This window comes from Ranitomeya variabilis, chromosome 1, assembly GCF_051348905.1.
Source record: "Ranitomeya variabilis isolate aRanVar5 chromosome 1, aRanVar5.hap1, whole genome shotgun sequence".
Lineage (NCBI taxonomy): Eukaryota > Metazoa > Chordata > Amphibia > Anura > Dendrobatidae > Ranitomeya > Ranitomeya variabilis.
In genome coordinates, this window is record NC_135232.1 from 944926670 (window position 1) to 944939713 (window position 13044).

The 13044-nt window shown below is 47.4% G+C and overlaps 1 protein-coding gene across 2 annotated transcripts in view; it reads right to left on the reverse strand.

Annotated features, from left to right (window-relative positions):
- CLGN (calmegin) overlaps positions 1–13044 on the reverse strand; it is a 165673-nt gene that overhangs the window by 4627 nt on the left and 148002 nt on the right. For both annotated transcript variants that reach the window (XM_077279222.1, XM_077279216.1), the window contains exon 14: positions 9066–9166. In XM_077279222.1, the coding sequence (XP_077135337.1) occupies positions 9066–9166 (101 nt within the window). The remainder of the gene's footprint in view (positions 1–9065; positions 9167–13044) is intronic.

Sequence of the window (13044 nt, forward strand, 5' to 3'; positions counted from 1 at the left end):
GTCTCCCACATTTTTGGCAACCAGCCTTGCTAAAGCTCACAGGTGGGGGCTGGAATTCTCAGGCTGGTAAGGGGCCATTGATATAGGCCCCCCCAGCCTAAAAACAGCAGCCAAGATGCACCAATTCTGGCGCTTTGCCCTGCTCTTCCCACTTGCCCTGTAGCGTTGGCAAGTGGGGTTCATATTTGTGGTGTTGATGTCTCCTTTGTATTGGCTATAAGACACCTCTCCATTACTACTGTAATCCTATAGTTATATGTAAATAAAGACACAGCCAGAATAAAGTCCTTTAATTTAAAAAATGACACAGACTCCTTTATTAATCTCAATTAAACTATACTTATGACCTCGCCTAATTCCACCGAAGCCCTCGGTCTTCTGTAATAAAAGTAAAATAAAAAACAACAATATGCCATACCTGTCCATCATTCTGTTCTACGCTGTAATCCATGTCTGGGGGCTGAATAGTTTTCAACCTGGACGGTGCCAAGATGTGACCGTCCAGGCTGAGAACCACTGGTGAAAGAGCTGCTGCGAGCACAGCATCATTGACAAGCGGTGACATCATTGAGTCCAGGCTGAACTGCGATGACCTCAGGGCCATGGGAAAATGCCAGTAATGATGTCACCACTGGTCAATGATGCTGCGCTCGCACTAGGAGGCTGACACTAAGTGAATATAAAAAAATTAACTCCTCTGCAGTATACACCTACCACTGGCTCCAGCCGAACCAGTCCATACTTAGTGTCCATAGGAGGCACATGGGTCTGGTCTTCAGACCACAATTTTTTATTTTATTTTTTATTGTACTTTTTACTTTTTTATTTTTTTTTACAGTCGATACAGTGGTGAGGGATCCCTTCAGGGTTCTGATCTCCGCCAACCAACAACAGGCAGGAACGTGGAGTGTCACTTCCACGTACCCCCTACTGCATCGATCATAGGCATGCCTTAGCTCTATTCTAGGGGCGACATGTCCCTTCAGGGCACCGCTCTCCCCGCCTCCATGTACCCCTTCTGCAGCCAGGCTTTCTACTGCCGTACCAATAGCCCTGACCCATCCAGGGGTTGTTAACCCCTAGGATGTACAGAGGCACTGATGGCGGCCCCCCACTGCATCACCACTGATAGAACAGCAGTCATGGAAGGAGGCGGACGTTCCCTCTCCAAATCCCTAACAAAGGGATGGTGGATGGAGGGTTCCTGCTCCGTCCACGTTGCAGCACCTGACCTGCAGGCAGAGCAGTTTGAGCTCTGTGCTTCTTCACAACGGGCCTCTGGATCACTGTGGGTAAGTGCCTGGGTTGGGCTCGGCAGGAGGGCTCCTGTAGCACGTGCGCTTTCCCCATGGCGTTTTTTCTCCCCCGGGTGCATTCCGCATTATGATAGGCCGCAACCCAGAAGTTCCTGCCTGTCTTAGGCCGGAGTCACACTACAGCGTAATAAGGCCGAGTGCAATGCGATAAAAAAATTGCATAGCACTCGGCCCAATGTTAATCTATGGGGCAGCTCCTATTATCCGTTTTTTTCTCGGCCGTATTCAGGATCCGAGTGAAATCGCAGCATGCTGCGATTGTCAGCGTATCTCGGCTGAGACTCGCCAATGCAAGTCTATGGGTGCGAGAAAAACTCGCACACCACACGGACCATCAGTGTGACATCCGTATGGCATCCATATGCAATTTTGATTTTAACATGAGCTTTTACATAGAGAGAACTGCTGTATGTAAAAGCTCATGTTAAAATCGCATTGCATACTGATGCCATACAGATGTCACACTGATACTAGATACGAGGAAATTACATCCTCGCATAGCACACAGATGACATACGGATCACTGTTCGGGAACATTTGTGCGATTTTTGGCCGTCACAATCGGACCGATTTTTTTATACGGTAAGTGTGACGCCGGCCTTAGAGGGTTCCTCAACCACATGGGAACCGTCGGCCTGCAGGGGCCATTCTCAGTCAAAAGATACACAGGCATCTAGAAAACGGACCCATAGCATGTCCCCCGGGCCCTCTTGCACCTTGGCATTCAAGAGCTCTGTTTCTCTCTCTCTCCCTCACCAGGGGTTCGCAGCGACCAGTACACTGAGTAGAGTCTGACAGGCCCCTCGACTCGCCAGATTATAATTATCAGGCGACGGTGGATAGTCTCATACAGGCCGTCAACCAGACTTTGAAGGTTGATGAGGCCTCTACCTCCACCCTGGATCACACGATGTCCTTCAAAATGACCAAACATCCTCAGGCCAGTCTCACACATCCAGATAATTCCGGTACCGGAGTTATCCATGTCTGTGTGCTCACGTGGCACATCAGTGTGGCACGTGCGGCAGCCGTGTGTCGCCCGTGTGCTGACTGAGGACCACACGGACCATGCAGGAGACAGCGCTAGAGTTAAGCGCTGTCCCCTGCTTTTGGTGCTGAAGCCGGCATTCATTCCTTCTCCCCAGCAGCGTTCGCTGGAGAGAAGGAATGAAAAATCAAGGTTTTTTTAATTTTTTTTTGTTAAAAATAAAGTTTGGGGTCACCTCCCGCCTCCCCTATGGGAGGTGGAGCCGCATATTCATCCCTGTAATGAGCGGTACCACGTGACCGCTCATACAGGACAAGCTGCCGGCGCTGAGAGGAGGCATAGCGGGAGCTGGGTGAGTATTTTAATGCAAACGGGCGGGCGAACGGGGTGGGAGGCGGGAGGTGACCCTGAACTTTATTTTTAACAAAAAAAAATTTAAAAAACCTTGATTTTTCATTCTCTCCAGCGAACGCTGCTGGGGAGAAGGAATGAATGCCGGCTTCAGCACCAAAAGCAGGGGACAGCGCTTAACTCTATCGCTGTTTCCCCTGCGGCGGTACGTGCACACGGAGGAAAGTGCACACTGTTCTCCGTGTGGACGTGTGCGGGACGCTTTGCGGACCGTGCTGCCGGAGAAATGTGGACATGTCTCTGTGTTTTGCACACGGACACACGGTCCGCGAAAAATCGCTGACATCTGCAGAGACACATTGATTTTAATGTGTCTACGTGTGTCAGTGTCTCCGGTACGTGAGGAAACTCACCACACGTACCGGAGCCACTGACGTGTGAAACAGGCCTCATAGGGTGTTTGCCAATTACCGTGAGTTTCAGGAAATAGTTCGGCGGCATAAAGAGCGGCCGGACAAACGCTTCTCAGGTCAGAAGCCTCTTAAAGCGAGATACCCTTTCTCATCTGATCTGTGAAAGCAATGGGCGGAATCCCCTCCGGTTTATTCACCTGTATCTTATCTGGCCCCCAAAACTCTCCTATCCTTACCAGACGGATCCTCTATTAAAGATCCCACGGACCGTCTGATAGAGAACCTTGCCCGTTTGGTTTTTGAAGCCTCGCGCTCAGCACTCTCCCTCTTTTGCCGCAAAATGGGTAGCCAAAGCAATGGTCTCCTGGGCAGATACTCAGAGCAGGACCATACAGGGTAGTGATCTCCCGGAGGCAGCGGATCTGGCCAATCAGATCTCTTTGGCCGGGGACTATTTGGTACAAGTTTCTCTGGACGGGGCTAACTGCGCTGCGCTTGCAGCCTCAAACGCTATCTCTATTAGGCAGGCACTGTGGCTCAGGGAATGGCAAGCGGACTCTGCGTCCAAAAAGTCCCTAACCTCTCTGTCTTAATAGAGCGGTCGTTTGTTCGGAGAGAAGCTGGATCAGCTTATATTTGATGCCACAGGAGCGAAGAGTAAATTCTTCCCCCAGCAGAAAGTTAAGCAACCCTTTCGCTGCCCGCAACAGTCACGTTTCTGGTCCTTTCGCAGCAATCCCGGTTGGTTGACTACAGCCAGCTCTTCTGGATCGGGGCGCTTCCCTCATGGGGACAGAGATCCCCAGGTTTCGTATAAGACCAACCAGTTGTGGAAGAGCCAACCTAAGCAGTTCAGATCTAAGGGATCCAGATCCCATAGATTCTCTTTCTAAATGACTCGTGGCATTGTCCGATTGACACCAGCAGAGTAGGTGGTCGTCTACTCTGGTTTCGTCATGGAGGTCCCGGGCAAGATGGTAGCAGTGATGGAAGCTGTTCCCTTCACCCTGCTACACCTCCGTCCTCTGCAGCATGTACTTCTGGCAGCCTGAGTTATCCCTGTGAGTCAAGTAGGCGCTCAGGTGGTGAACGTTGCGGTCCTCTCTCATCCAGGGGAAATCCTTTCTCCCGGTTCATTGGCTAGTGGTCACTACCGACGCCAGCCTCCTTGGCTGGGGAGCTGTCTTCTGTCACCACACTGCCTAGGGGCGTTGGTCACCTCAACCTAGGGGCGTTGGTCACCGCATTGCCACCCTGCTGCGGGTGCCCCCTTGATAGTTGATATGTCACAGCCGTGGCGTTGTCCAATTGAACTCGGATGGGGCGACCCGCCAGGAGATGATGGAACTGCCACAGAGACAATCAGATCGCCCGAATCTCCAGGACGTTGATTGGAAGGCATGATTTCCAATCAACGTCCTGGAGATTCGGGCGATCTGATTGTCTCTGTGGCAGTTCCATCATCTCCTGGCGGGCTGCCCCATCTGAGTTCAATTGGACAACGCCACGGCTGTGACATCAACTATCAAGGGGGCACCCGCAGCAGGGTGGCAATGCGCGAGGCAGAACCACATCCTCCGCTGGGCCGAGAGAAACCACTCAGTCATCTCGGCAGTTCACATCCTGGGTATAGAAAACTAGACGGCAGACTTCCTCAGCCATCAAGATCTCGCCTCGGGAGAGTGGTCACTTCATCCGGAGGTCTTCTAACAGATTTGTCCTCACTGGGGGACTCCGGATGTGAATCTCATGGCCTCAAGATTAAACGCCAAGGTGTCTGAGTTCATGGCTCGTTCCCGGGATCCAGAAGCCATTGGGGCAGATGCACTGGTTCTACCGTGGCGCCAGTTTAATCCGTACGTGTTTCCCCCACTTCTGTTAGTACTGAGGGTCATCAGGAAGATCAAGGCGGAGGGGGGCCCAGTGATCCTGGTCGCTCCGGAGTGGCCACACCGGGCGTGGTACGCAGAGTTGGTGCAACTTGTCACCATCCCCTGGCGACTACCGGATCGTCCGGACTTCCTCTCCCAGGGCCCGATTTGCCACCAGATCTCAGGGGCCTTGTTTAGCGACATGGCTGTTGAATCCTGGGTCCTAATTCAAGCTGGATTCTCCAAAGAGGTAGTTTTCCACCATGATTAGCGCTCGGAAGCCTGTCTTGGTGCGAATCTATCACCGCACCTGGAAAAATTTTTTCGCATGGTGCAGAGACCGCGGTCATCCTCCTCTTGTCTTCTCCATCCCCACCATATTGGAATTTCTTCAGTCCGGTCAAGACTCAGGTCTAGAGCTTAGCTTCCTCAAAAGCCAGATTTCTTCTTTATCTGTTTTGTTTCAGAGCAGGATCGCTTCCAAGCCGCCACCGATGCCTCTACCTTGTGCCAGTCATTACACTGGCTACCCATCCACTCCAGAATCCAGTACAAAACTACTACCCTTATCCACAAAGCTGTCCATGGCTCAGCACCACCCTACATCTCCTCTCTGGTCTTAGTCTACCACCCTACCCGTGCCCTCCGCTCCGCTAATGACCTCAGGTTAGCATCCTCAATAATCAGAACCTCCCACTCCCGTCTCCAAGACTTTACACGTGCTGCGCTGATTCTTTGGAATGCACTACCCAGGTTAATACGATTAATCCCCACAGTTTTAAGCGTGCCCTAAAAACTCATTTGTTCAGATTGGCCTACCACCTCAATGCATTAACCTAACTATCCCTGTGTGGCCCATTCAAAAAAAACAAACAAAAAAACACTTAAACCATAATCAGGTTCCTCGCATCATGTTCTAATACATTTTATACAGTTAATAGCCCTCTGTGTCTGTACTGCAACATACTTAGGCAGTGAACTGGTTCATGCAGCTTTACATGAACACCCGAGCCTTACACTATGGCTGGTCCGAATAACTAAAGCAATTGTTACCATCCACCTCTCGTGTCTCCCCTTTTCCTCATAGTTTGTTAGCTTGCGAGCAGGGCCCTCATTCCTCTTGGTACAGTATCTATTTTGAACTGTGATTTCTGTTATGCTGTAATGTCTATTGCCTGTACAAGTCCCCTCTATAATTTGTAAAGCGCTGCGGAATATGTTGGTGCTATATAAATAAAATTATTATTATTATTATTATTATCAAGCCGCAGGTGAGGACTTTCATTCAGGGGGTCTCCCACATGGAACCTCCCTATAGAATACCTTTGGATGCCTGGGACCTTAACTTGGTCCTGGGTGTTCTACAGGAGACTCCTTTAGAACCACTGTGGGACATTTCGCTAACCCACCTTTCATGGAAGGTCGCCTTCCTTGTCGCAGTGACGTCAATCAGGCAGGTTTTGGAGCTGGCCGCCCTGTCCTGTTGAGCTTATTTTCTAATTTTGCAGCAGGACAACATGGTTCTCAGGCCGTCCCCGTCCTTCTTACACCTTAATGAGGACATTGGCCTGCCCTCATTTTGCCCGGCACCAGTACACCGGGTTGAAAGGGCTCTTCACACTCTGAATCTAGTGAGAGCTCTAGGTACGTCTCACGGACGGCGCTTTTCCATCAGACGGACACGTTGTTCGTGCTTCCTGAGGGTCACAGGAAGGGACTAGCCGTCTACAATAGCCAGGTGAGTACGGTGGGTTATTTAAGAGTCTTGCCGTGTCAGGGGCAAGCCTATCCCAGTGGGAATTAAGGCACACTCCACTCGGTCGATGGGTGCTTCTTGGGCCATTCGGCACCAGGCGACTGTGGAACAGGTTTGCAAGGCTGCGACTTGGTCCAGTCTGCACACATGGTCCAGTCTGTCCCCCAATGAGGCGAAGGAGAAACAGGGTTTTTATGTAAACGTAAAATCCTTTTCTCCTAGCCACTCATTGGGAACACAGTACCCACCCTGTTGGCCTGATGGCTATGTTTGTTCGTTTGGTTTGACATGTGTACCCGTATTTGATGGTTTTGATCTCCTACTGCTTTGTCACTGTCACTGAGGAGTTATTTTTTTTATATTCACTTAGTGTAAGCCTCCTAGTGGCAGCTGCATACACCCATGGTCCTGTGTCCCCCAATGAGGTGAAGGAGAAAATCTACTTTTTAGGCAAGCCAACCACATTCACCAGTCAACCACTTTCTTTTTCCTTCCCCCTTCTACATCATTCTTCAGAACATGCTACCCCCCTCGGCACTATTTCCTTCACCCTTTACATGTTAATGCACTTTCTATTAATACATACGCATATACTGACTTGATGAGAGGTTCATCCACCTTGACAATATCTCATTTTGTTTGTAAATGATCCCTCTGAATTGTACATTGCTGTGGAGTATGCTGGCGCTATATAAGTAATAAATATTATAGCTGTACAATACATGTGCGTTACAAACACTTAACATCTGTCAAAAATGAATGTTAAAGAAGCTCTTCTCCTCCCATCAAAGTTTTTATCCTCTTAAAGGGAACCTCTCACCCCCAAAATGGAAAATGAGCTAAGCCCACCGGCATCAGGGGCTTATCTACAGCATTCTGTAATGCTGTAGATAAGCCCCCGATGTATCCTGAAAGATGAGAAAAAGAGGTTAGATTATACTCACCTGGGCGGGCGGTCCGATCCGATGGGCGTCGCGGTCCAGTCCAGGGCCTCCCATCTTCATAGGATGACGTCCTCTTTTTGTCTTCATGCTGCTGCTCCGGCGCAGGCCTACTTTGTGTACCCTGTTGAGGGCAGAGGAAAGTACTGCAGTGCGCAGGCGCCGGGCCTCTCTGACCTTTCTCGGCACCTGCACACTGCAGTACTTTGCTCTGCCCTCAACAGGGCAGACAAAGTACGCCTGCGCCAGAGCATGAAGACAAAAAGAAGACGTCATTGTAAGAAGATGGGAGGCCCCGGGCCGGACCGCGACGCCCATCGGACCGGACCGCAGCGGGACCGCCCAGGTGAGTATACTCTAACCTCTTTTTCTCATCTTTCAGGTTACATCGGGGGCTTATCTACAGCATTACAGAATGCTGTAGATAAGCCCCTGATGCCGGTGGGCTCAGCTCATCTTCGATTTTGGGGGTGACAGGTTCCCTTTAATATATTGCAGTCATATTGTACAGCACTGTGTACTTACAATTGCTCATTTTGCCTGTCTACCCAGCTAATTCTCTTTTCTCTGCTCTATATAGAAACAGAACGTCTCTTGCCCCTGCATTTAACATTACCCTCTTCATCTCCTGACCCTGCTGCTCCACCGCTGCTCCCTGCCAGGGACTTTTGCAGTGATTTTTGACTCATACAGGAAAAAATTACCTTCTCTTCCTTTATACAACTAAAAAGGATTTAGCTAGTCTGTTTTTAATCACATGATGTCATAGACCTAATGGAAAAGAGAAGAATTAAGGCTAGTTTCACACTAGCGTTTTGAGGAGCTGCGGAGGGCTGCAGACTTCCTCCGTGAAGCCCCGCCCTCGGCCGCACCTCCGCCGCTAGCTCTGCCTACTTCTGCATGCAGCCTGCGCACCTATCTTTAACATTAGGTACGCAGGTCGTGCGGCTGTATGCGGATGCTTCCGCATGCGTCGTTTTGACGATGCGGCGAAAAAAATAAATTGCTACCAGCTGCATCCTACACTGGTCACCGCATCGTCAAAACGACGCATGCGGAAGCATCCACATACAGCCGCATGACCTGCGTACCTGATGTTAAAGATAGGTACGCAGGCCGCATGCAGAAGTAGGCGGAGCTAGCGGCGGTGGTGTGGCCGAGGGCGGGGCTTCACGGTGGAAGTCCGTAGCCCTCCGCAGCTCCTCAAAACGCTAATGTGAAACCGGCCTAACTGGGTAGAAGGGCAAAATGATCAATTGTAAGTTCACAGTGCTACATAATATGATGATTGCAATATATTAAGGGGATAAAATTTTGATGGGAGGAGTGCTTCTTTAAAAACAACAAGGCTGTTAGGACACATACACAGATAAAGACCTTCATGTCAGTTTTTGGTGCAGTTTCTTTTAACCAGCAGAGACACATTTACCTCATCATCAGAAGACTGATATACTATTTCTCCACCATCTTCATCTTCTTGACTGAATTCCTCATCTTCCTCCTCATTTTCTGTCTTCTCAACGTCATCACCTAGATACACAAAAATAGTAATTTATCATAAAACAAAAGAAAATAGGTACAACCCGAATAACTAAGTTTGAACAGTTGTATCAGAAGATGCGACAGTAACAAAGTCTAACAACAGATATATAACGAAAAATAGTATATCTGTGTAATAATGTAACAAATGAGAACAGTCATCTTGGTATATGTTAACCCTTTAAGCAGATTGTGTGGAGTGTAGCTTGAACCTCACACACCTCCCTTTAAATATGTCAACATTAATATATGATCAGGCGACAAAAATGGTCTCGAACAAGAAGCAGCACACAAAAGAATATCTTTGATGCATTTTTAAAGTAGAAACCTATTCAAATCTTATAACATGTATATAACTGGAAAAGCTGAAAGGGGGAGACCAGGAAGAATAAAGGTCATCTGTCATTAGGTTTATGCTGCCTGAACCATGTTTAAGGGCTCATACTCATCAGTGAGGAAAACGGATGAGTGCAATCCAATAAAAAAAAAAAATCGGATTGCACTCTGACCAATGTTAATCTATGAGTCCCTGTTCATCTGCGATTTTTTTCTCAGCTCAGATCGGGATGAGAAAAAAAAATTGCAGCATGTTGCGATTGTCCTAGTATTTCGGATGAGACTTGCCAATGCAAGTGAATAGCTGTGATAAAAAAAAACGCACGGCACTTGGACCATGTGAGTGCAGTCCGATTTTTATGCCCCCATGTACTTTGAAAATGCGGCAATTCATCTGCCGCATACAGTAAAATCACAGAGTGACCCAACAAAATAGAATAGATATACAGTATATACACATAAAACAGATAGATATAAAGATGTCAGTGACATATACAGTATAATTAGTACATTGCGTGTGCAGCTTACTGTGCATATATTTTTTTACTTACTAAATTATTTTCTGAAAAAAAATGGTGTGGGATCCCCCAACATTTTATTAACCAGCAGAGAGAAAGCAGATAGCTGGGGGCAGAAGTTTATAGCCTGGAAAGGAGGTAATACCCATGGAGCTTCCCAGGCTACTAAAATCAGCTCACAGCTGTATACTTACCCTTTCCTGGTTATTAAAATGGGGGACTCCCCAAATAAATGACTTAGGGTCCCCCTATAATTAATAACCAGCAAAGGCTAGGCAGACAGCTGCAGGCTGATATTAATAGCCTAGGAAGGGGCCATTGATATTGTCCCCATCCCAGACTAAAAACAACAGCTCTACATAAGATGACACTTAGCCTTGCTCTTTTCACTTGCCCTGGTCGATTGCCGCAACACTTCAGGCTTTGCTACATCTAGATGGCATACTGCATTGTTGCATGATGCGACTATACAGCCTGCCATCCAGCAGAGACACTGAGCTGCACTTGCTTGCTCAGAACCTTGCAGTGAGCTCCTTTCATCTTACTGACATCACCGCGAGTGTGAGAAAGTTCACATGCTCGGGGTGCCGTCAGAAAGGTCCTGGGAGTTTAGAGCCAATGAACTCTGTTAAACTCACCGACGTCAGCGCGAGCGCCATGGAAAAGGTTCTAACGGCACTCGCGTTGACGTAAGTGAAGTCAACTGAATTAATTGGCTGTGAACTCCAAAGATCTTTCTGACGACACCGCAAACGAGAGAAAGTTCACTCGTGACGTCAGTGAGGTGAAAGGAGTTCACTGAGAGGCACTGAGCTCAGCAAGCACATGCAGCTCAGTGTCTCTACTGGATGCCAGGCTGTATAGTCGTATCATGCAACAAATCAGCCTGCCATCTAAATGTAGCAGAGGTAGATGCGCCGTGGGACAAATGGATTATTATCTTCTCGGAGAGCAGGTCAGGAATATGGTTGTTTATTATTTTAATTCTGTTACAGGAGACATTGGCTTCAGTGGATTGGGCATTGCGGTGAGTATACGTGTTTTTGGTAAATGTAGATTCATAAAAGCAGTCTGTCATTATTTCAATTAAATTACTTTTTTCTGTGTGTGTTTTTTATACACTATCATTACGGAGTTAGTAATGGGGGCATCTTATAGACACTTCTCCATTACTAACCCCTGGGCTTGATGTCACCTGACAATACAAAGGTGACCTCAAACCCCCCAACAATAACCCCAATTGCCACCACACCAGGGCAACTGGGAAGAGCGAGGCTAAGTGACAGAATTGGCGCATCTTATGGATGCACCTTTTCTTGGACAGCTGAGAGCTGATGTTTTTAGTCTGGGAAGGAGAAAATATCCATGGACCCTTCCTAGGCTATTAATATCAGCCAGCAGCTGTCTGCCTAGCCTTTGCTGGTTATTAATTATTGGGTAAAAAGCACTCACTCACTATATCTCACTCACATATTTACATATATCTTTTTTTGTATTTATTTGTATATCTATCTAATCTCTCTCTATAAATAAATATATATATATATATATATATATATATATATATATATATATATATATATATATACACTCACTGGCCACTTTATTAGGTACACCTGTCCAACTTCTTGTTAACACTTAATTTCTAATCAGCCAATCACATGGCGGCAACTCAGTGCATTTAGGCATGTAGACATGGTCAAGACAATCTCCTGCAGTTCAAACCGAGCATCAGTATGGGGAAGAAAGGTGATTTGAGTGCCATTGAACGTGGCATGGTTGTTGGTGCCAGAAGGGCTGGTCTGAGTATTTCAGAAACTGCTGATCTACTGGGATTTTCACGCACAACCATCTCTAGGGTTTACAGAGAATGGTCCGAAAAAGAAAAAAAATCCAGTGAGCGGCAGTTCTGTGGGCGGAAATGCCTTGTTGATGCCAGAGGTCAGAGGAGAATGGGCAGACTGGTTCGAGCTGATAGAAAGGCAACAGTGACTCAAATCGCCACCCGTTACAACCAAGGTAGGCCTAAGAGCATCTCTGAACGCACAGTGCGTCGAACTTTGAGGCAGATGGGCTACAGCAGCAGAAGACCACACCGGGTACCACTCCTTTCAGCTAAGAACAGGAAACTGAGGCTACAATTTGTACAAGCTCATCGAAATTGGACAGTAGAAGATTGGAAAAACGTTGCTTGGTCTGATGAGTCTCGATTTCTGCTGCGACATTCGGATGGTAGGGTCAGAATTTGGCGTAAACAACATGAAAGCATGGATCCATCCTGCCTTGTATGGAGCATCTTTGGGATGTGCAGCTGACAAATCTGCGGCAACTGTGTGATGCCATCATGTCAATATGGACCAAAATCTCTGAGGAATGCTTCCAGCACCTTGTTGAATCTATGCCACGAAGAATTGAGGCAGTTCTGAAGGCAAAAGGGGGTCCAACCCGTTACTAGCATGGTGTACCTAATAAAGTGGCCGGTGAGTGTATATATATATCTTGAAGAATTTTTCCTTGGAAAACTATGTGTAAGTTACATAGAGAATTGCTATGGTCATGTTAAAATCGTATGTAAACTGGATACTAGGTGTTAAAAATTGGATTGTACTCACATGAAAATCTTGTGACACTAACATGACACTCGTCGCTCTTTTCTGGACTGAAATCAAACCATTTTTTTTTCGCGGTGATTGGTATGAGCCCTGAGAGAAAATTTAGGCCCCGGATTCATCAAGATTGGTGATTTTCTCGCAGATCTTGATGAGGGGGAGTGGTGGAACCAGATGAGTGGCGTCTGCCACAGCACAAATCTTACTCTAGTCAGGGTTCTTGCTGCTCTGATTCTTGCTGCCAGTGGTTCAAGAGACATAAATTTATGTATGTCATTAGGTGTATTGGATCCATACTTTCTGTACAGTTAATTAAAGGGCATAAATAATAACAGTAATTTTGATGTGTTTCTACAAACACTTTGTTCAGACATATGCGATTCTGCTGCAATGCTAGGTAATTGAA